This window comes from Microtus oregoni, unplaced genomic scaffold (genome assembly GCF_018167655.1).
Source record: "Microtus oregoni isolate MIOR12 unplaced genomic scaffold, Mior012 000015F_ref0000493, whole genome shotgun sequence".
Lineage (NCBI taxonomy): Eukaryota > Metazoa > Chordata > Mammalia > Rodentia > Cricetidae > Microtus > Microtus oregoni.
This window is the reverse complement of record NW_024543074.1, coordinates 43,020,429-43,042,681: the sequence shown is the minus strand read 5'-3', so window position 1 is coordinate 43,042,681 and position 22,253 is coordinate 43,020,429. Positions and strand designations below refer to the sequence as shown.

The following is a 22,253-nucleotide window of genomic DNA, read 5'->3' as shown; positions in this document are numbered from 1 at the left end:
ACAGTGACATTCTTTGTCTCCTGGAGTCGCCCCCTCCATCTTATTGTTTTCAGACAAGGTCTCTCTCTCACTGAACCTGGAGCCCACTGTTTTAGCTAGATCAGTTAGTTGCTGAAGAGGCACAGAGATCTTTCTGCCTCGGGTCCCAAACCCTGGTGTTATGGTATACATTGTCATGCCTGACTTTTTTTTTTTTTTTTTAATGTGGCTACTTTGCAAAAATGGGGACAGCCCATCCCAAGTCAAGGTCGCCTTTGCTGTGGCGGTCCCAGAGGGCAGCCTTTTCTGCAGCTTTTCTGCAGCGGCAGCTGAAGGCCGCTAGGTGACGCTGCGGAACAAGGATCTGGGAGGAGGAGCGTGGAGCGCGACAGCACATGACTTGGGCTGGGGAGCCGGCGTCACGTGACGGGGTCCGGAAGCGGCTGTCCAGCAGACTTAAAAAGGATGGCTAGGGGTCGGCGCTGAGGCTGCGCGGGGTGGGTTGAGCTGGAGCCGGAGCCTGGGCTGGACAGGGTCGAGCCACCGGTGAGTAGTGCACGCCCTGCGCTGCAGTCCGGAGACAAGTCCTGCTGTAGCGCCAGGCGCCCGGTCCTCCCGCTAAGCGAACGCTGCTGCTCAGGGACCGGTCACCCGTGGGGTGGGGTTTCCCGAGCCCTTTTGACAGGTGTGCAGTCGCGGTTTCCAGGTGGAGAGGGTCTCACGGATGCCCTGCTCTGGTCAACCCCATGTTTCCTAATGCGGCTGGACAAGCCATGCCCTTGCCTTGGGTCACAGGATACCAAACTGCAACTCCCCTCCTCCGATAGGAGGGGAAACAGGCTCGGGGCTGTACGGGGGGCTTCTGAGATATTCTCGCCGCAGGGTGTCAGCTCCGGCAGCTGTTAGCCTCCTGCCACGTCGTCTTCTGCGGGGAAACTCGCCCTGCGAAGGGCCACTTGTCCCTTCCGCTGTGGGTCGCGTCCTTGTTTAGCTCTGCTCTGCCTGGGTTCTCCACGCCAGTCTTGGGCTCTGGGTGTGGTTCTGTTCGCTGACGGTTTTTCTTTTTTGCACACTCATCACTCTGTAGGCTTCGTTTCTAACCGTTCTCCTGTTTTGTGGAAGTCACACAGAAAAATGAAATAGGAGCTGGAATAGGCTAGAGGGGCCAGGGCGTGGAGAAGCCCTGATGTGATCTTGAAGACCATTTGCTTTGTTTTGTTTCCCATAATTAGATTTTGGTAGCGACTGCTTATGTGGATGGATTTTTTTGGCGCGGGGGTGTGTGTGGGGGGACCTGGGGCGGGAGCTTGTTGGTACAGGATAGCAACATAGTGTCCTGTAAGGAACTGACTGACCCTTGGGAATCGCCTAGTGTTTTAGCTTTTGCCTCTTGCTTGACGCCTAAGGAGACTGGGAATCCTCAGCTGGGTTTACATTTTTCAGTGTATGGCAATAGGGCTGATTGAGTCCCCGGGCGTCCTTTTGTTCTGACATTCTCATCATTGGGGTCTGTTTGCTGTTATTCGGAGAGATTTCTCACTCCTTGTGTACAAGGGCTAGATCTCGTTCTGGAAGGAGTTTTACCTATACTTATTCCTGATTGTCTTGAATGCACAAGCCCCGCCCCCCTACGGCCCCCATTATGGCTAAGTAGACAACTGGCAACTTATCTTTCTCAGGACCAAGACCTCTTTTGGCTCTTGCTTGCATTCTAATTTACTAATTAACAGGTATATTTAGCATATAGGGTTTTTGTTTGGATGGATGGAACCCGGGCCCTTGGACATACTGAGCAAGCACTCTTCCAGTAGTCTGCATCCCATACCTTAATTTTCGACTATGGACCATGTTTCTTTAAAGATGTTCTTGAGGTTGAAAGTAGGAGGTGCCGCTGGCTCTCAGCACTTAGCGCTAACTTGAGGCTGTGTGATGTATGTGCTCGCTGCAGCCTCTTTGTTTTTGTCTCTACGTTCTCTTTAACCCCGTGGCTGTTCGTTTGGCCTCATCCATGTTTTGCTGTCTTTGTCTAGCCCTGAGTCTAGGAGAGAGGGCATTTGTTTATTTTATTATTCTGGAGACTACAGTTGAGATCAGTGCAGTCCGGGAAGTGGTTTGAGTATGAAAACTTTCAAGGAATCAGTTCTCTTTTGTGTTAGACACAGTGTGGAGTTCCTTGTCGCCACATGGAATTATCATTGGGCATTTAATTGATTACCTTGGTTTCTTTGCAGGTGAATCTCTAGTTGGCTAGAGAACTGACCTAAATACAGCTGTGTTTTCCTTACCTCTCCTCTCCTCTCCTTTTCCCTCTTTCTCAACCCCTTTTCCCCTCCTGCCCTCTCTTCCCCTTTCCCTTTCCTTCCATCCTCCCTCTTCCTTTCTCTGTGTGTTTGTGCACATGCATGAGTGTGTGCATGTGTGTGTGTGTGAAATCAGAACACAACCTGAGGTGATGTTCCCCAGGCGCTATCTACCTTTGCTGAGACAGTCTCCTTGGCCTGTAGCTGGCTGATTGTTTAGGTTGGGTTGGCCGTGAGCCCGGTGGATTCACCTGTCTCCATCTCCCAAGCACCTGAATTATGAGGAAATCATTGTGCTGGCTTTTCCCCTTGGATTCGGGAATTGAACTCAGGCCCTTGTGTTTGCAAGGCAAGATTTTGCTGACAGCTAACTTGCCAGCACCTCGTTTCCTTCCTTTTGCCTCAGCTCCCACCTCATGAGGGTCTCGGCTCTTTAGAGCCGGCTTCTTGTTGCTCCTTCCCTGTCTTGAAGCCAGACCCTGGGCTGGGCTGGTGAATTTTTTTTTTCTGCTTTCACCTGCCCCAAAGCTGCTGCTAACCATTTCTAGAACCATGTTCCTGAAGTGATTTTTCTTTTTCCTGTGAAGGAGAGTCCCATTTCGTCTGTTGACCTGAGCCCAGGCCTTGAGAGTCTCATGCCTCCTTCCTTTGGCCAGATGCAAAATGCAGACCTCCGCCTCATGGTTTGGCATGTAAGCTGCTTAGCATGGAAGCCACAGGATGCTGTTTGTGAGGCTACCCCAAATACATTGCTCTTGGAAGCCTAGACATCCAAGCCAGGACTCAATGACCTGCTTGTGTGTGTGTGTGTGTGTGTGTGTGTGTGTGTGTGTATGTGTGTGTATGCGTGGCAGGGTCTCCTCTGTGCTGCCTTTCTCTGTGAATTCAGCAGTCTGTCTGTGCAGGGCATTGCAGGCCTTTGGTATTAGCTCAACATTTTCAAGTTAGGGACCCATCTCAGTCCTTGTCCTTGTTTGCTCTCTGTTGCTGTGATAAACATCACAGCCCAAAGCAACTTGGGGAGGAAAGGCTTTGTTACATCTTATAGCTTATGATGAAGGGCATAAATGGGGCAGGAACTCAGTGAGGGAGGACCTGAAGCCGAGGCCATGGAGGAACACTGCTTATGGGCTTGGTCCCCATGATTGCCCAGCCTGCTTCCTTACACCAACCAGGACCACCTGCTCATGGGTGGCACCACCTCCTGTGAACCGGGCCCTCCCACATCAATCATTAATCAAGGAAATGCTTCACATTCACAGACTTGCCTGCAGGAATCGGATGTAGGCATTTTCTCCATTGAGATTCCCTTCTCCCGGCGGTGTGCTGGCCATTCTTGGTTGTCTACGTGACTACAACGGAAATTAACCAAAACTAAACAGCTGGGTACACCCGTGAGGGATTTTCTTCTCTTAATTAAATCATTTGAAATGGCAAGCCCTACTTTTCACCCAGATCTTTTGAGATGGGAAGATCTGCCTTTAATCTGGGTCACACCTGCTGGCAGCCTGTATAAAGGACATGGAAGAAGGAAGAGCTCTCTGCCTGCTTGCTCTTGCTAGGAAGTCCATTCCTTCACTGTAATGAAAGCCTGCTTCTTCGGGATTCTGGCATATACCGAAGACCAGCCGAGACATTCCACCTTGTGGGCTGAACAATGACTGGATCCTTGTCAGTTCTGCCCCTCTAGAGAATTCCGGCTAATGCAGTGACCCTGGCTTAAGGTGCCGAGTTGACAGAAACCTGGCCAGTCCTGTAGAGTGTTAACCAGCACTACAAAGTTTGTGTAAAGAATCTTTCTCTGGTCCAGGGTGTCTCCATGGTAACAGTCACTACCATCACTGAGTGTCAGGCAAAGCACCTGGGCTTTATCTTATCTTCCTAATAGTACTACGTACTGGGGACCGTCTCTCAGGTGAAGGAGTTCAGATAGAAGCAGAGAGAGTAACTTTGCTGGAGTTCCTTCCTGATGCTAGCCTGTATATATCATGCTCTAGGACCAATTTGGGGCTAGGCATTTTAGAGCCTGTACCATCTGGTGGTAGAAGGTTATTGGTCTGGAACTGTGGTTTGCTGACCTGGAATTGCAGGTAACCTTTCTGCATCTGGCAGTTGGATGGGGCCTTCTCTGCATAGGCTATGATTTGCCTCTGGATGTAGGTTCTTGTAAAGTCACGCCTGGCCCTGGCACTTGGTGTGTGTGGGTAAAAACTAACCAAGCTTGCCTGTCCCTTAGTCACCGTACACTGCTGACAACAGCAGCTGTCCCGTGGCTGCCCCAGCATGGGACTCCTTCGGGCACGAGGCTGGATTGCAGAATACACTGTGGTGGCTTTGGTGGAGCGCCTCCCAGTGCTGTTTCTAACTGTTCTTGTAGATGGAAGAAATTTTCACTTCCCTCCCGCTAGACCACATTGGGCAACCCAGTCTGTGTCTTCTGTTCTTTTCTATAGAATTTTAGTACCAGAGAAAAGAATGTACTGCTTGCTCTGGGTTCTAGAATCCAACTCATGGCCTTAAAATAATAGACCACTTAGTTTGCAAGTACTCACCATAGTGGACTGGAGAGATGGCTCAGAGGTTAAGTGCATTTGCTCCTCTGCCCAGAGGGCCAAGCTTGGTTCCCAGCCCTTATGCGGGAGGGACATAGCTGCGTGGAACTCCAGCTCCAGGGACTCTGATGCCCTTTTCTGACATATATTCACACAAAATGCACGCGCATACACATCAGTAAAATAAGTCTTAAAAGCTGTTTTTAAAAATTACTACCGGTTCCTAACTGTGGTGGGAGGTGAGTCCGGAAGTATAGGCATCATGATAAGATTATATATTTTGAAGTGCTTTGTGTAAATGATTGTAATCAGGGTCACTCGGGAAGCCCAATAAAACCAAAGCTGCTGAGTGTTGGGGTGCTGTAACCCAGTACTTGGGTGGCTGACACAGTGGAGAGAGACCTGTCTGAGTTACAGAGAGAGGAGAGCCTGAGTCCAGAAGAAAAAAATAAAAATAAAACAAGGCTTCCTAGCCTTGGCTGAGCAGAGCCGCTAGGTAGCATGCACATTCTCTCTGCTTTCTAAATATAATGTAATAACATTAAAATCTAGAAAATTTTTTTTGCAGTTTCTACATCTGATCTTAGCCAAAACGCCAAATAGCATTCTTTGCATTTTATTTTTATTTTTTAAATATTTATTTATTTATTTATTATGTATACAATATTCTGTCTGTGTGTATGCCTGCAGGCCAGGAGAGGGCACCAGACCTCATTACAGATAGTTGTGAGCCACCATGTGGTTGCTGGGAATTGAACTCAGGACCTTTGGAAGAGCAGGCAATGCTCTTAACCTCTGAGCCATCTCTCCAGCCCCCATTCTTTGCATTTTAATATTTAACTGAATATATTCCAAAGTAATATCACTGTAACACATAGACCACATAAAAATTTAAATTCACGAGGTATTGCGTCATTTTTATTCTAGTGTGTTCAGGGTTCAGCTTTGATCCCTGGGTTTGTTTTGTCTCACTTTGTAGCCCGTCCTGGTAATTCTGCCTTAACTTCCCTATGGGTCCTGTTGAGTGGAGACTTCGCCTTGTGTTGACGGACCACACATAATCCATAAACTGTTGCTGTCCTCAAGAACCTGAAAGACAAGCCTGCTTCAACTTTCTCGCATTACATAACCCCCATTTCACGTTAACAGGTCCCATTAAATCTCCCAAGGGGGCAGGGGTTGGCAGTTGCTGGAGTTGACGTGGATGACAGGCTTCCTCAAGGGAGCCTAGGGGGTGGGTGGCACAGCAGGGGAGCAGGAAAAGGAAGAGGAAGGAGAGGCCTTGTGTAGAATGGGGTGACTGTGTCCACCCTCCCCAGTGTGCCAACTGGGAGTGGGGTATTGCCTAGCCTTGCCGGAGATGAATCTCTCTGTTCTCCCTCCCTTTCTCAAACAGGGTCTCCTGTAGCCCAGGCCAGCCTTGGAGGACCTTGAGTTTGTGAGCCTTCTTGTCTGCATCTCCTGAGTGCTGGATTGCAGACCTGCACTCCATACTGGTGCTGAAGAGGGAGCCAGGGCCTTGTGCATGCTGTGCCAGGCAAACTGCCTACCAGCTGGGCCCCATCCCGAGCCCTGGGAAACATGCCTTCTCCCAGACTGGTCTTGTCTGTTTGGACAACTGTGCAAATATAATAGAAAGTTCTTCCTGAACAACCAAGTCTCTTTGGGCTCTTTGCTCTTTTGATAGCCCACCACCCAGCTCCAAATAAGCACATGGAAGCTTATTATTACTTATAAATGCCTGACCTTAGCTTGGCTTATTTCTAGCCAGCTTTCCTTAACTTAAATTATCCCATCCACCTTTTGCCTCTGGGCCTTTTCCTTTTCTTACTTCTGTTTATGACTTTCGCTCTTACTCTATGACTGCCTGGGTGGCTGGCCCCTAGCGTCCCCCTCTCCTTGTTCTTTTGCTCCTTGATCCTCCTCCTCTTTATTCTCTCTGCCTGCCGACCCCACCTATCTTCTCTCCTGCCTTGCTATTGGCCTTTTAGCTCTTTATTAGATCAGTCAGGTGTTTTATACAGGCCAAGTAACGCAGCTTCACAGAGTTAAACAAATGCAACATAAAAGAACGCAAGACATCTTTGCATCATTAAACAAATGTTCCACGGCATGAACACATCTTAAAATAATATTCTACAATAACCAGGTACCTCCCTCCTCCTTCCCAACTGCCAGTCTCTGCGCTAAAGGATCCTCAAGGTTCCAAAGGAAATGTCTAATGCTTGTGGCAGCCCTTTGACTTTCAGTGGCCTGGCCTGAGGGTATAGGCCTGTAATCCCAGCTACTTGGGAGGCTGAGGCCAGAAAATCTCAAGAGTGAGTTCAAGGGCAAGACTCTGTCTCATCAACAACAACAACAAAATGGGGGTAAGAGGGATGCTTGTGGTACAACCCAGTGGTAGAGCGCTTCTTAGCCTGTGTGATTCTGTCACTTTGATCCCCACCCCCAAAACAAAAACAAGCCCAAAACAAAACAAGTGTTGTAGTTCTTAAGTCATAAGGGTGGACGTTCTCATGGCCTCCTTTATCAGATTTCCACCCCTTTCCTGCTCCTGGCCCTGAGCCCTGGATATATATACAGTGTGTTCTAACTTCATGATTCTTTCAGTGGGTTGCCTGGTACACAATGCAATGCCCAAGCCTCTGCAACTCTTTGCCTGCTTCCCTTCCCATCCTGGTGTAGCCTGGAATCACCCGTTTCTGTAGCATGTATTATTATGTTATTCATTTAAGTTTATCATTAACCAGTGCCTATAAACGGCATCTCCCCCATCATCACTATGCACACCGTTGCTAAGCCACATCCCCCGTATCAGTAGCCACTCATTAGACCTCAGATCTAGAGATTTCAGGTTAGTTTTGAGCAGTTGCCTTCGCTTCATTCTGCTGTGGGGAACTTCACTTTTGACACATGGCATAGAGAAACCTCTTTACAGTGTCAGGGACAAACTGAGAATCTGTGCCACAGCAGACTCTTTAACATAAATTTCCTGTATTTTATTATTAAATGAAATTAATTATTATTATTTTTTTAGACAATGTCTCAATATGTACCCCTGGCTAGCCTGGAACTCGCTGAGATCCATCTGCCTTTGTCTCCCAAGTGCTGGCATTAAAGGCGTGAGTCACCATATCCAGTTTAATTAGGTTTGAGACAGGGTCTTACTGTATTGCCCAGGCTGGCCTTGAATTTGTAACCTGTCTCCTGACTGCTGGGATTATAGGTTGAGTCACCACACCCTGGCCACACTTGGTTTGTGCTGGGTTGGTCTTGGGGAATTTATCATCATCCTGTTTTGCCTCTGCCTTCAGTAATATTCACAGCTCGCATACAGGTTCTATTTAGATGCGTGGGGTGTGCTGGAAGAGACTAAAAATAAGTTGCTATTCACATAGGCAGTTCCATCCTTTGATTGACACCTCAGAGCTACAGGGGGCCCCGGTCTGTGTCCCACTCTCCTTTTTATGTTTGCAAACTAAGATCATAGGGAAGAAAATTGTTCGGTTACCAAGCAAATTGGTGACAGAGGCCAGCTTCCCACCCAGGCCTCCTGGGTAATCATTGACTCATTATTAGCTTTTGCTCGTATGACAAAGGTTTTCCGCTTTCTACATCAATGTAGGCTTTTGCTTCCCCCAGATGTGCTTGAGTCTCTGTGTCCCATGAGTCAATGCAATCCTTGGGCTCTCAGTGGGAGCCGGTGACAGTAGAGCAGGGGGTTCCTCCCTGGGGTTACAGGCACTGTGTGGAGTCAATGTGCTTTATCCACACCAAACATCATGTTGAGGCTCCATCCCCAAGGTGATGGTGTTGAGGAATGTTGGGGTCTCTAACAGACCCACGGGACACTACTGTCATGGAGGGGTTGATGTAGTTGCCCAGTGAGTGGGTTAGTAACCTTGGGAACAGTTAGGAAGTGAGCATGACTCTTCCCTTTGGTCTCTTCTCACCTTGTGATCTTGCCTCCTCACTCTTGTGACAGTTCTTCCTCACTTCCTATGGGTTTCTGGTTTTCTGCCATGAATAAAGCAGGGTGAGACCCTTGAGGGAAGCAATAGATACTTGAACACTCAGAACTGTGAGCTCTTTCCTTCCTTCCTTCCTTCCTTCCTTCCTCCCTTCCTCTCCCCTCCCTCCCTTCCCTCTCTCCCTCCCTCCCTTCCTTCTAAAAGATTTATTTTATGCAGTGTGCTCTATCTGCATGTACATCTTTATGCCAGAAGAGGGCACCAGATCCCACTAGAGATGGTTGCGATGTGGTTGCTGGGAATTGAACTCAGGACCTCTGGAAGATTAGCCAGTGCTCTCAACCACTGAGCCATCTTTCCAGCCCCTGCTCATTTATTAATAAATCACCTAGCTTCAGATAGTTTGTTAAAGCGACAGAAAATGGAGTAAGAGCCCTTCACTGGCTTTCCACTATGCAGTTCCCTTGTGAGGATGTGCGGCTCCTTTCCTGGCTCACAGTTGGTAGAAGATGATGTGTCCCTGGATCACTCTTGTGCTGGAGGTAGGGCTGGTTTTCAGGCGTCCGCAGAGGGGAGCCCTGAGCAGAGAGACATCCTCTGGGCAGCTGGTGTTGGGGTGGCAGTTGGAGAGCCAGCTTCTCACCCAAGCCAGGCTGGTGTCTGCTTGCTGGGGGAGAGCCTGGTGGAGAAGGAATGGGTTTTCTTGATCATTTTTTATTGCTAATGTACTTTCCCACCCTTATTAGACTGCGGATCCTTGAAGAATAGGGACCTGACTGTTTTCTGTTTAGATCCCACAGCACCTGGTACTGTTACCAGGACACATTTCCACACCAACAGGCAGCCAGGAGGGAGATACACTTCTGGCCTTGCTACTGCTTGGCAGTTTGGGGGAGAGCCTTCCTCTATGCAATGAGTAGTTTAAGGTGAAGGCTCCTTAGCACCGGGCTAGGGTTCTGGGGGCTTCCACGACTTTCCCCTGGCTGAGAAAAGCCCTTCCCTCTGTTCTTCTTCCCTCTTCTCTTCCCCAGAGCCATGTGGAGAGGACACAGCCTCACCATCCCTCATCAGCACACAGCAGGGAGGGTTACTTCTTTCACCAGCCGTTAAACATGAGCAAATTCATAAACATTTAAGAGAAGGCATGGGGCTGGAAAGGTGTCACACTGTCCTCCCTGTCATGAAGGTTATGATCAATGTTCCTGTAAGAAGATGGCTTTAATGAGGGTGTGAGTATTTATTTAGTCAACATTTTATGTGACATGGGAGCCTTCTAAGGAAAATATGGAAGGGCCCAGGGGGTTCCGTTCACTTTGAGCTCACATTCCCGATTATACGTTCCAATTTGCTGAAGTATGGGCAGTTGTGTGGAAAAACTGGCCACAGTGTGTGGTAGAGGAAGCCAACTGAGCTACACCCCACCCGTCTGACCATTCAGATTCTGTCTGCCTCTGTGTGGAACTTTCCCTCCTTCCAGGACAGGACAAAGAAAACAGAAGGGGTAGAATGGCCATTTTAGGTCTCATGGCTGCTTGGCAGAGAGGGGAAGAATTCTGGTGTCTGAGATTCACTTCGGGGACAGAGGTTGGGAGGAAGGCATGGAGCAGGAGAAGGTCACCGGACTTGTTGTTGGGGCAGCTCCTGTGCCCTTCAGGCCTCCTCCTTTAGTTCACACTGCTTGGTTGCCAAAGCTGTGCCTTTTATATTGGACTTTGGGAACCATTTTATGAGCCCCCAACATAGCATCATGGAGAGGAGCTACTGAGACAAAGATGGGGTAGGTATCTCATGGTCTTTCCTGCTCGCATTCCTCTTCCTCTGAGCTGTGGTCAGCCACCATATTCCAACACTCAGGTTAGTGGCAAGAAGAGCCCAGGGTGAGGACATGAGTCTTTCTGATCACCCCGACCTAGTTTCATCCCTGTTGCTCTGATGAAGGCGCCCATGCGAACAAACTGGAGGAGAAAGGGTTAATTTTAACTCAGAATTTCAGGTTCTAGTCATTTGTTTCAGGGATGTCAAAGTGGCAGAAACTTGAAACAGTTAACTGTATCCACAGTCAAGAGCAAAGAGAAATGAATGCGGACATGCTCCCACGCTTGTTTGTGCTCAGCTTGATTTTCCTAAGGAATGGTGTTGCCCATAGTGGGCAGTGTCTTCCCACATCAGTTAACTTAAGACGGTTCCCCTATAGACGTTCCCCGCAGGCCAACCTGACCTAGACAGACCTTCACTGAGATTCTCTTTTTAAGGGGATTGTAGGATGTGTCAAGGTGTCGATTAAAATTAACCATTACAGCTTCCAAAGAGTAGGAGATGGGCGGAGCTCATGGTGGGAAAGAGAGAGTTGTTTGTGGTCTGGGACCCTGTGGAGCTGGAGGAGAATTGGATGGCCCTGAGGGATCTCATGACTAACACCATGCTGTCTGCTCAAGGCAGAGGATTAAAAAGGACACCCGAAGAAACATCTAGGTTCATGTCATCTGAGAGCTCGCTCTTGGGGAAGGCGTGTGATTTAACTACTGTTTGAGGTCCAAGAGATAAGCTCAGAGGAGGGTGGGGGTGAACCCAGCCAGAAGACCAGGGAAGGCTCCTTGGAAGTGCACACTTGCATTACCCCACCCTGCCCAGCGACTTTACTTATTCATTGCCCAGGTGCCCTAGAATTAATTTAGAAATTTATGAGCATGGCACCATGTGGGAAGGTGGGGAGGCAGAGGCCACACAGGCCCAGCCTGCCCTGTGGACTTCGTGCCTCTTGCGTTCTCCTTGGTTGGGACTGGCCACTCCAGTCAGACTCACTCTGTGATGCATCTGTCACTGGGAACAGCTGTGACAATGGCTACCGCAGTGTCTGAGCCCACCCCACACCTGGAGATGAAGGCCCCAGCTACTGGAGGTCTTAACGCCGCCTCTGTCCCCACAGCTACCATGTCCACGCAGAGACTTCGGAACGAAGATTATCACGACTATAGTTCCACAGACGTGAGCCCTGAGGAGACCCCATCTGAAGGCCTTGGTAACTTCTCCCCTGGCTCCTACCAGCGCTTAGGGGAGAGCAATAGCACAACGTGAGTACTTGTGACCCCTGCCATGGAGTGGGTTTTCCTGTCCCCAAGTCTCCCCGGGAACGAACTGTGCCTCCATCTTCCCATTGGACATCATACCCAGCTTGACAGAGGAAAGGGCTCTGCCCTTCCTGGTCATTTCTCATTCCTTGTTAGTTCCAGAAGGCTGGTGGCCAGGAAGAGCGTTGACTTAAAAGCCTCTAGAGGCATAATCTCTTGGGCTAGAACCAAGTGTCAGATGCGCCTGGCCCCATTAACGCCTCCTTGGCAGAGCCTCATGGGACTCCTGTCCCATCACCAGGCGGCAGACGTGAGGAAAGGGAGTGGCAGCGGTTTTTAAGAACCCTCCAGAGTAGGTAGGGAAGAGAGATCCACTTTGCCTTCCTTAAGGAGGCTGCAGTCTTGAGCCTGGAAGCTGTACTGCTCTCATCGGGGCCAAATTTGGCCTTCTTTGGTCCTCAGTTTCTCCAGATATAAGGACCGGTTGAGAAGCACACTGGGCAACTGGGCTGGCTGTGTGAGGTTCGAACTGCAAACTTCAGAGGGAGGGGTTCTGTTCTCAGTTTCCCAGCATGTCCCTGGCCCTTTTCAAAGTCCCAGGATCCTGTCCTTGGCAGCCCTGTCATTTATCCCCAATCTCAGCTGTCACCCTTCCTGGGTTCCATTGTGGGTTGGATGTAACTTCCCGAGGGCTGCTTGTGCCTACATGTTCCCACTCTCTGTGACTGCTCAAGAGAATGTGGACGTTGTGGGGACATGCCCTCTGCCTGCAGTCTCTCCTGGGAGGGACGTTTTCCACTGAGAACTGAGGTGGGCATGGAAAATAGCCTGTTCACATGGGCTGGCTCCTTGCCACAGCTAACACAAAGGTTTTGGCTTTTAGCTTATCACCCATACAAGATACTGCTATAGATTCCCAATTGATTTGCAATTTAGCTGGAGGAAAAGATTGCCTAAGGTGCTGCTGCTGGCAGCCAGGACCTCCTTCCTGTCTTTCCTCTGACCTCATCCACCCCATCAGTGTCTCCCAGGGAGGAGGAAGTCCCTTCAGGGGTTGTGAAAGGCTTCTAATCATCAACTTGTTTGCACAGAACTTTCTGTGCTCACTCTAAATTTTCACTTTTAGAGAGACCTTTCTGAAACTCGACCTGTGGCTGGCCTTTCCAGGTCACCATTCAAGGGTGCATGCCTGGACTGCCCTCCATGCTGCTTTTATCACTGTCCGTGGTTTCTTGGATGAAGCCAAGCAGATAGCACCTTCCATTGGCTTGTGTTAGGACATTTTCTAAGGGGAAAGTATTTATTTGGTCACTCCAGCCTGGGGACAGGACCTACCCAGGCATTTATTCAGGAAGCATGCCAGGTGGGCCAAGGCTGATTGAGGACTCTTGTTAATCTCTCCTAGGTAGTGTGAGGGAGTGATTTAAAGCCTTTTACCCTTCCTCGTTATCTACTTTAGTAGGGAGCAAAGGACCTTGGAAGAGCTGCTTAACCACACCCGGCTCTTCTAGCCTTTAAAAGATCATTAAAAGCCCAAAATATTGAGTACAATAAAGTAGAGACCTTAGGCATTTCTGTGACAGAGTAGGGCACATTTCCCTTCTTTTTGCCCTGTTGAGTAGTAGTAACCGCTCTCTACCCCACCTCAGTGGTGCTTCCCCAGACCAGCAGGCTGAGCACCAGCTAGCTGCCTGCTGGCCTTTGTTAACTTGGAACAGACATTTGCCGAATATGGTCTGCAGAGCTTTTGGGGTCCCAAGAACCTTTCTCTTCCTAAAAGTGCTAAGATGTCATTTACCTTTCATTCTGTTCACATGTGCACGAGGATGCAGGAGCAGTGTGTGTGCAGCTTCCTCCCCCTCAACCCCCACACACCTGCATTATCCTAGTCACTTGTGAGTAGCAGGAAGAGGTCATTTCTGCTTAAGATTGTCCTTGACGGGGCTGGAGAGATGGCTCAGAGGTTAAGAGCAGTGCCTGCTCTTCCAAAGGTCCTGAGTTCAATTCCCAGCAACCACATGGTGGCTCACAACCATCTGTAATGGGGTCTGGTGCCCTCTTCTGGCCTGCGGTCATACACACAGACAGAATATTGTATACATAATAAATAAATAAACAAATAAATAAATAAATATTTTTTAAAAAAAAGATTGTCCTTGGCAATGGCTGGGGCTGAGTGCTTGCCTAGCATGCCCTGGGCCCCTGGGTCTCATTCCCAGCAACACACACACACTCAGTGTGGTGGCACTTGGGAGTCGGAGGCCAGAGGATCAGAAGTTCAGAGTCATCCTGGACTGCATAGGGAGTTCAAGGCCAGCCTGGGATGCATGAGAGCCTATCTCCAATAACCAAAAAGTCCTTGATGAGATAGTGAGACCATTAATTCTTACTAAATTGCAACCTTTAGCGTGGGTCTCTCAGTTGTCACTATAAAAAAATACCAGATACCATAGTGTGAGTATTGGCAGTTGTCAACTTAACTAACTGGAGTTCTTGTTCATTATTTTTTTTAATAGAAAAGGTTTGTTTTACTAGAAAGAGCAACCAGCTAACTAGGTTTTCAGACCCTAGTGTTTGCATTTCCTTTGAAAATGAAAGAAACGGACTTATTAATTCAAGAAAAACCACCAACAGTGTTTTTGTGGCTCACATGAAATTTGAGCTTTCAAGCAAAATTAAAGAAAAACAAAAAACAAAAAGCCAAACAAACAAACAAGCCGAACATCCAACCCACTCTCATGTCTGGCACCGTGTGCTCACAAATACTTTCTGGTGAGGTCAAAGCTTTGCTTTGAGCTGATATAATGCAAGAGGTTAGTATTCAGATCCTCCACAAATGTGAGGGATTGTGCGTGAGTGACAGGTTCCTGCCAACAGCTGCAACAGTGGTTAAGGGAACGGGGCATGGGAGGGACAGAGTCCATGCTGCAGCTAACAGATGCATTTTGGAGTGATGTTAGAGAAGAATTGCCACAGTTGAAATGTTCCTTCTTTTTCCAGTATACGTCTAGGGAGAGCACACTTTCTCATAGTCTTTCACCAAAGCAATTCAACTGAATGTTGAAACAGAGACCCAGCTGGCTTCTGTAGGATGAGACATTTAGGAGGTGTTTTAAACAGTGATGGAGGAGGCGGTGCTGGAACCTGGATCGCAGGCTCTATGGTGATGGAGGAGGTGGTGCTGGAATGTAGGCCCTGTGGTGATGGAGGAGAAGGTGCTGGAGCACAGGCTCCGTGGTGATGGAGGAGGTGGTGCTGGAGCCCAGGCCTTGTGGTGATGGAGGAGGCGGTGCTGGAGCCCAGGCCCTGTGGTGATGGAGGAGGCGGTGCTGGAGCCCAGGCTCTGTGGTGAAGAGCATTTGTTGCCCTTGCAGAGGACCTGAGCTCTGGTTCCAACACCCATACTGGGCAGCTCACAATTACCTATAACTCCAGCTTTAGGGAATCCCATACCTTCTTCTGGCCTTTGAGGGCATTCTCACTCATACACACACACACACACACACACACACACACACACACACACATGCACGTGTGTGCACACACACAGAGGGGGGAATACAAGCACACATGTGCATACATGTGTGCAAAAAAATTTTTTTTTAAAAGGAGTGGCTGGAGATCTAGATGGTTGCTGCTCCTTCAGGGGACCAGGTTTGATACTCAACACCCAAATGGTGGCTCAAACGTCCATAACTCCAGTCCCAGGAGACCCAACACTCTCTCTGGTCTCTGAGGGCAGTACACTTCTGTGGGTCAAAGACATGCATGCTAACAAAACACCCATACACATAAATTAAAAATTAATTCCCATATTTAACTTCAATCATTAAACTATTAGTATCTATTAAATTTACTGTTATTTTAAATTGTAAATTGTAAAATTTGAGTTTTAGTAATACAACTTTTCTGCAGATTGAACCTACATAAGCAAAGATATTAGGGTCCTTAATTCATCAGAGAATGCAGAAGAAGACGGGGGGCGGGTGGAGCCTAAGAGCTACTGATAGCACAAATGAAAACTAGATGGATCTGGTTGGTGTCTCTCCCTTCTGTCTTCAGAAACTAACCCACCCTGTGGTATGGCTAAAATGTCACAGCCATGGGTGATACTGTGATGCCTACCTGGTGTTGGGGTGACATCACCTTGGGCAATTTTGACCCTGGGCCTAGAAGCTTGATGTTTCTGAACTGAAGGGACTTGAGGATTACCTGCCCTGGTCCCGTTACTTCACAGTTCAGGTGAGATAACAGTTTCCAGAACGGGAGGGAATGGCCACGCAGAGTGACAGTCAGCCAAGTCGGAAGCCCAGCACAGGGGCATTTTGGGAAGACTTTGGGAAGGAGGGAGGATGTAATACAAGCTTACCTTTGCACTTTAGTGGGTTAAACATTTGTTTGCCAAGGTAGAGATTTAACAGGCCCGTTGTCCTCCTGGCTACTGGCTGCTGATAATGCGGTTGGACCCTTGCAGGACTCTGGGCTGTGGCTCGGAGCATAGGCACACATCTCTCCTGGGAGTCAAAGGCCTTTTTCTTGATGGTCCATCCTACAGATCCAGACTGGCCCGATGACCTTCCTGGTAGACTGGAGGGAATGGCCTTTGTGGGCAGCAAGTGCTGTTGGCTTTCGGTTTCTGCCAAATGCAGATTTGTGTGTGAGCACCCGTTTTGAGGGATCCTGAGGGCTGTTTGTGCAAAAGGATTTTTATGTCCAGGGTCAAGTCTTGAGTGATTGGAGGCACCTCACTTGAGCTGTTTCTTACTCTGTCACGGGGAACAAAAGACAAAAGAGAGGCCACAACAGCACACTCCTCTGTAGTCTGGGATGAATCTGCTGCCTTCCTGTGGCAGTGGCATCCCCCTCACCTTCTGGCCTCAGGTTTCTGCCCTCCACTCTCATGCCTCAGTTCTCCCTGGCAGTGTCCCCCACCCTTAATCTCGTGTTTCCCTCCAGATAGTACATGTCCGCAGAGGCTGGCATCCATGTCTGACTCATCCAGACCCGCCCAAGTATTTGTTGAGTGAAAAAAAAAATGAATGAGAACACATGAGAGGCTTTATATGAAGTCATGAAATAATGGGGACAATCCGTACAAATTTAGAGGGACCGCTGTCCTTAAGGTATGGGGTAAACCAGGGATCCCCTGAAGAGGGCTTCTCTGGTCCTGGGACTGGAGAAGCAGCTGGCCTCTATTTTTTTCAAACACAAAATCCAATAGCAACTCTTTGTTGTTGCTGTTTTGAGACAGGGTCTCTCTATTTAACCTTGGCCCTTCTGGAACTTATGTAGACCAGGGCTGGCCCTGAACTCACAGAGATTCTTCTGCCTCTGCCTTCCAAGTGCTGGGATTAAAGGCATGCACCACCATGCCTGGCCTAGTAGGAATGTTGAGACCCACCGGGTATTGTGTAGTAGAGGGGCTGGACTTTATTTTATTCATTTATTTAGTGGGTTTTTTTTGTTTGTTTATTTGGTTTTTGTTTTTAAGACAGAGACTCACTATATTGTTAGTCCTGGCTGGCCTGGCACTGGGTGTGTGAATCAGGCTAGCCTTGGACTCTTGAAGATTGACCTATCTCTGCCTCCTAGGTGCTGGTATTAAGTGTTACCACCACATCTAGCTTGGACTTTATTTTTTGGTTACCCCTGTTTTCCCACACATCCTACATCTTGTTATCCTCTGTGTCATTTCGGGAGGCATCAGTCATCACTCAGTGGTCTAATCTAGCTCTGAATGCAGCCGGAAAAGATAGAATGCCATCATCCCTCTGTACTGGCTTCTAAGAGAGGAGAGTCAGGAAGTACTGTCATTGAGCACACATTCAAAGTGTGCTCTTTGAACTCTTTGGTCCCTCATGTATGAAATCAAATGTCGTAAGACTGTTTGGGAAATTAGGTAAAATATTGTGAGGGCTCTTCATGTTGGGGCCTTGCAGATAGGCATTGGCCACATTGTAACTGATGCTTCCCTCTTGGCCTTCCTACCTCAGATGGTTCCAGACCTTGATCCACCTACTAAAAGGCAACATTGGCACCGGACTCCTGGGGCTGCCACTGGCAGTGAAGAATGCAGGCCTCTTGGTAAGGGTTTCAGAAATCCATGCATCGAAAGTTATGCATTAGGGCCCTCTGTGTACCAGGCACTTCCTAGGCCCTGAGATTGGCTCAGTGACTTTAGCTGGCAGTCCTGCCCTCCCTTTGACTCTCCACACATAATCTGCTTGCCCAGCGCCATCACGGATTCAGTGATGTTGACCATCCAAGTGTTGACTTTGCTGATCACCCGCAGGATAACTTCCCTCCTACATCCCAGAGCCCACCGGGAACTTCTGCTCTGTGGATCCATTGTCCGCAAGATTAACTGTCTGGACCAGGTCTGAGGGCACACAGATCCAATCTCCTGAACCATCTCTCTCTGTTGGTCAGAGCTATGTCCCTAGAAGTGCCTCAGTAGCATTTTATCACCTGTGCATCCGATCCCTCTTGGACTTTCTCCTAATTCTGCCTGCTTCTTTTTCTTTTGTCTGCAACCTCGGTCACTAGTTGGGTCCTCTCAGTCTGCTGGTGATTGGCATCGTGGCTGTGCACTGCATGGGGATTCTGGTGAAGTGTGCTCATCACTTATGCCGCAGGTAAGAGCCCTGAGTCATTTCCTGAGGGACATAGATTGCTAGCATGGGTCCTTTGTCAGTCTGAAAGTGGGTTGTACAGCTCCTCTGGGCTTGTCACCTAGCTGGGGATGGCTGCTGTCACTGTGGTGTTGCCTTCCCCTGCTTAATATTAATATTATTATTATTATTATTATTATTATTAGGTTTGTCTATTAAATTTATACTTGTCCAACAAACAGAGAGCACATCCTAACTTCTGTGCTTGCTCATTATTGCCCTGAAATACTTACCTCTACCAGGTGCTTCTGGATTGCGATGAAGATTCCATGTCATTTGCTTAATACCTGTGACCCAGGAGTTGGAAGAGGGCTCATTTGGTAAAATGCGTAATGTGTAGGAAGGGCATCTGAGTTCAGAAACCCAGTAACCATGTTAAAACAAGCAAACAAAACCAAAAAGACGCTGGGTGCAGAGGTGAGCTCCTGCAGCGCTGCACTGGAGAAGCAGAGACAGGAAGTTCCTGAGGCTTCCTGGACAGCCATTCTAATAGTAGGCAAACTCCAAGCCCAGGAAGAAGGCCTGTCTCAAAAGTAAATGGGAGAGAGTGATTGGGGAAGACATCCAGTCTTCCTCGTATGGCCTCCATGTATGTGCACCTATACATACGTGAACATGTATGCATGTACATACACAGATGTACATGCACCCCACATGTGAACCTTGCAGGGCTCAAAGGTCCCCTAGGGTGTCTCCATTTGTTCTTTTACTGTCGTTGTCTAACCCATCCATTCTGCTTTTCCTGTATCCCACCCCTCCCCCCCCAGACTGAACAAACCCTTTTTGGACTATGGGGACACAGTGATGTATGGACTGGAATGCAACCCCAGCGCCTGGGTCCGGAGCCACTCCCACTGGGGAAGGTAACTGACTGCCCTTGTTCCTCTTGGCCACAGCTCCCAACGTGGGGACCAGAGACAAGCGGGCATGATGTGGGGACAGTGCCTTGAGTGGAGGGTAGCGTTGGGGTTGGCTCCACAAATGGTAGGCTGTGAGCCCAGCCTTCTCTGGGCCTCAGTTTCCTCATCTTTAACATACGGAGCCTGATCTACAGGACCAACCCTGAGAGCCTCAGGCTGTGAGGGCTCTGGTTTGTTCAACAAATGTATTTCATGTCATCTCTTATAAATGGCACAAAAGTATTTCTAGCTTAGAAAAGGAGCTTCTCTGGTGTGAACTGTGTTATCCCCACACTGCAGGGACTTGTGGCCTTTGTAGGGTGAAAGATGCATGGGAAGAGAAGAGAAGCTGGGACCAAGGAAGAGGACAGCAATGGAGCGTGGCTAAGAGGCCCCAGGATGGAGTCTGGCTGTGTGGGATGAAGGGCGTGGGATGGGCAAGAGCAGTGTCCAGAGCAGGTGGGGAACCTAGGAGAATTTCTCCCGACTTTTCAGGTGACTGGAGAGAAACAACCCAGTTTTCGTTCCTGTCTGGATGTAGAGAATTCACATTGTCACGGGTCTGAAGCCTTACTTTTGTCAAAGTGAAACAATGCTTGCTGTCATTTATAGCCCCACCCCATACTAGGGCGTGTAACTTTCTTCTCCTTCCCTCTTTCCTTCCTTTATTCTCTCTCTCTCTCTCTCTCTCTCTCTGTCTCTCTGTCTCTCTCTCTCCTTTGGCAAAATCATCTGTTGAGGAGCAGCCAGGCTGCCAAGTGTCCACCATAGTTTGTCTGTTCCTTCCTCCCTCCTTTCCCTCCATTTTCCCGCACACCCTTCCTTATTCTCATAGGAAGAACATTGTTTGCACTTGGCAAGAGGACACAGTTTGAAAAATAGAATTAAATGCTGGTCATAGTCCAGCGGCACGGGTACCCTTCTGTTTTTTTTTTTTTTCTGGAGCTTTCTGTGTTCATATACACATGCAGATGCTCTTGCATTTACCCCTTTTTGGCAAGCGGCTCTTCCTGTGTGTGCCATTTGGAAACTTGCTTTGTCTCCTTTGATGCCTTGGATAAGGTTCCTCCAGAACCAGTTCCAGGTCTGACCCATTCTTTCTAACTGCTGTGCCCTGTTCCATCAAGAAGGGTCTGTAAGCCTGTTTCTTTCGCTGGGGCTTCAGATAGTCACCAGCGGTGGCCAAGTGCTTCAGCCAGCAGTCTGCTTTGGTACGTCGGCATATTTCCCTGCAGCTCGATGTAGGAGGAGGCTGAGAAGGGCCTGCTTCCTGGTCTTTCATGCCAAGGGCTCTCTGTAGCTTTAGGAAGGAAGACTTGCGCTTGGTGGATGGGCAGGAGAAGGCCAGACTGGGCTGTACTCTGGCGATGCTGTGAGCTCATGTAGAAAGGTGAAGGAAGGGACTTGCAGCGTATAGATAGCCCCTCCACACCCTCCTCCCTAGATTCTGGACAGGTGACACCACAGCTCGTCCTGATCACCTGCTCAGATGGTCGTCTCCGGGGAAGCCTTCGGATCTGATGGCCTTTGTTCCTCTCGCCCCTCTGCAGGCGCATCGTGGACTTCTTTCTCATTGTCACTCAGCTGGGATTCTGCTGCGTCTACTTTGTGTTTCTGGCTGACAATTTTAAACAGGTAGAGTTCTTCTGAAGGGAAGGGTGGGAATGGAGTGATTTTGTTCAAGGCCCCTCCCAAGCCAAATTTGTTTGGGTTTGAACCTTTGGTGTCTGATTCTCATCTGAAAACCTGTCGTGGAAAGAGACCTTGACTTTCCTCGCCTGTGTTGTCATCAGCTGGCGAGAGGTCTTTTGACTCTACCTGGCTGAAGTCTTCCCTACCTAAGGAGAAGCTCCTCGTGGGCTGGTCTTTTGTAATCCTAGGCAACAGGCGGAGGAAGCCGCAGTATGTGGCACCCCCTAGTGTTACTTCTGTGAAAGTCTTTAGTAAAGGGACCTTTTTCTGTAGAAGTGCTCAGCTCTGTAGAGGCTGCTGGGCAGGCTTAGGGGCCAGGGTCCATCAGCTCTTGACGGAAGCCAGGCTTGTATCTCTCAGACATAGGGTGTCTGAGACCCTTGGCCCTAAAGGCTGTGTTAATGAGTTAGGGTCAGAGCCTATGTCCCAGCTCTCTGATAAGCCAGGTTCAGCCACCTGTCCTGAATCAGTCAATTAAAAGAGTAGACTTGATAATGAAGAACAGAAAAGGACATATTCCATATGGCCTCTCTGAGAGGAAGGGCCCGTGGATCCCCACCAAGTGCATCTTCAGGGTCCTGACAGGAGATTAAAGTTCAAATAGAAGGAAGGAGATAGGAATAATTACTAGCCCTGGTCAAGGTGCTCCTGGCCCATCGTTGTCTGTGCTCCAGTCTCCCCTGCAAGGTGGTTTGACAAGTTGTCTTGTTGGCACAGTGTGGAATCCCTTCCATTTTCCAGGAGACCAGTTCCCCATCTGGCTGGCACCAGGTCCTCATGTTCTCAGTGGGGGATTCCTGGGGGGAATTCCAGCTGTCTAAGATTCCAGAGTCCAGATAGCCAGAACAAGGACTCAAGTGTTTCTTTAGCGTGTTCCCTTTCATTTCAGGCATGCTAGTTACAGCTGGATCAGGGCCTGCAGGCTTTCCCCTCTGTTTCCTGAGCACCAGCAGGAATGCTTAGGATCAGAATGTGAAAGAACTCAACACTATCTTTCTGTCTGTCTCCCACATCCTTCTGTCTTTTGTGAGACATGATCAATCCAGACTTAACTGGTTCGCAACAATGAAGACTCCCAGAGAGGTTCCTCAGTCACAGGTGCCTACATAAAGACCCTCTCT

General features: G+C 48.8%; 1 protein-coding gene across 2 annotated transcripts in view; it reads left to right on the top strand.

Annotated features, from left to right (window-relative positions):
- The first annotated feature begins 389 nt into the window (after positions 1-389).
- The window catches only part of LOC121456411 (proton-coupled amino acid transporter 1), a 34,184-nt gene continuing 12,320 nt past the window's right edge, over positions 390-22,253 (top strand). The window contains exons 1-6 of one of the 2 annotated variants that reach the window (XM_041664523.1): positions 390-525; positions 11,729-11,873; positions 17,864-17,954; positions 18,417-18,505; positions 19,309-19,404; positions 20,991-21,075. In XM_041664523.1, the coding sequence (XP_041520457.1) occupies positions 11,734-11,873; positions 17,864-17,954; positions 18,417-18,505; positions 19,309-19,404; positions 20,991-21,075 (501 nt within the window). In that variant the 5' untranslated portion in view covers positions 390-525; positions 11,729-11,733. Of the gene's footprint in view, positions 526-11,728; positions 11,874-17,863; positions 18,014-18,416; positions 18,506-19,308; positions 19,405-20,990; positions 21,076-22,253 lie in introns of those variants that run through there. The other variant, XM_041664524.1, reaches the window with a different exon arrangement.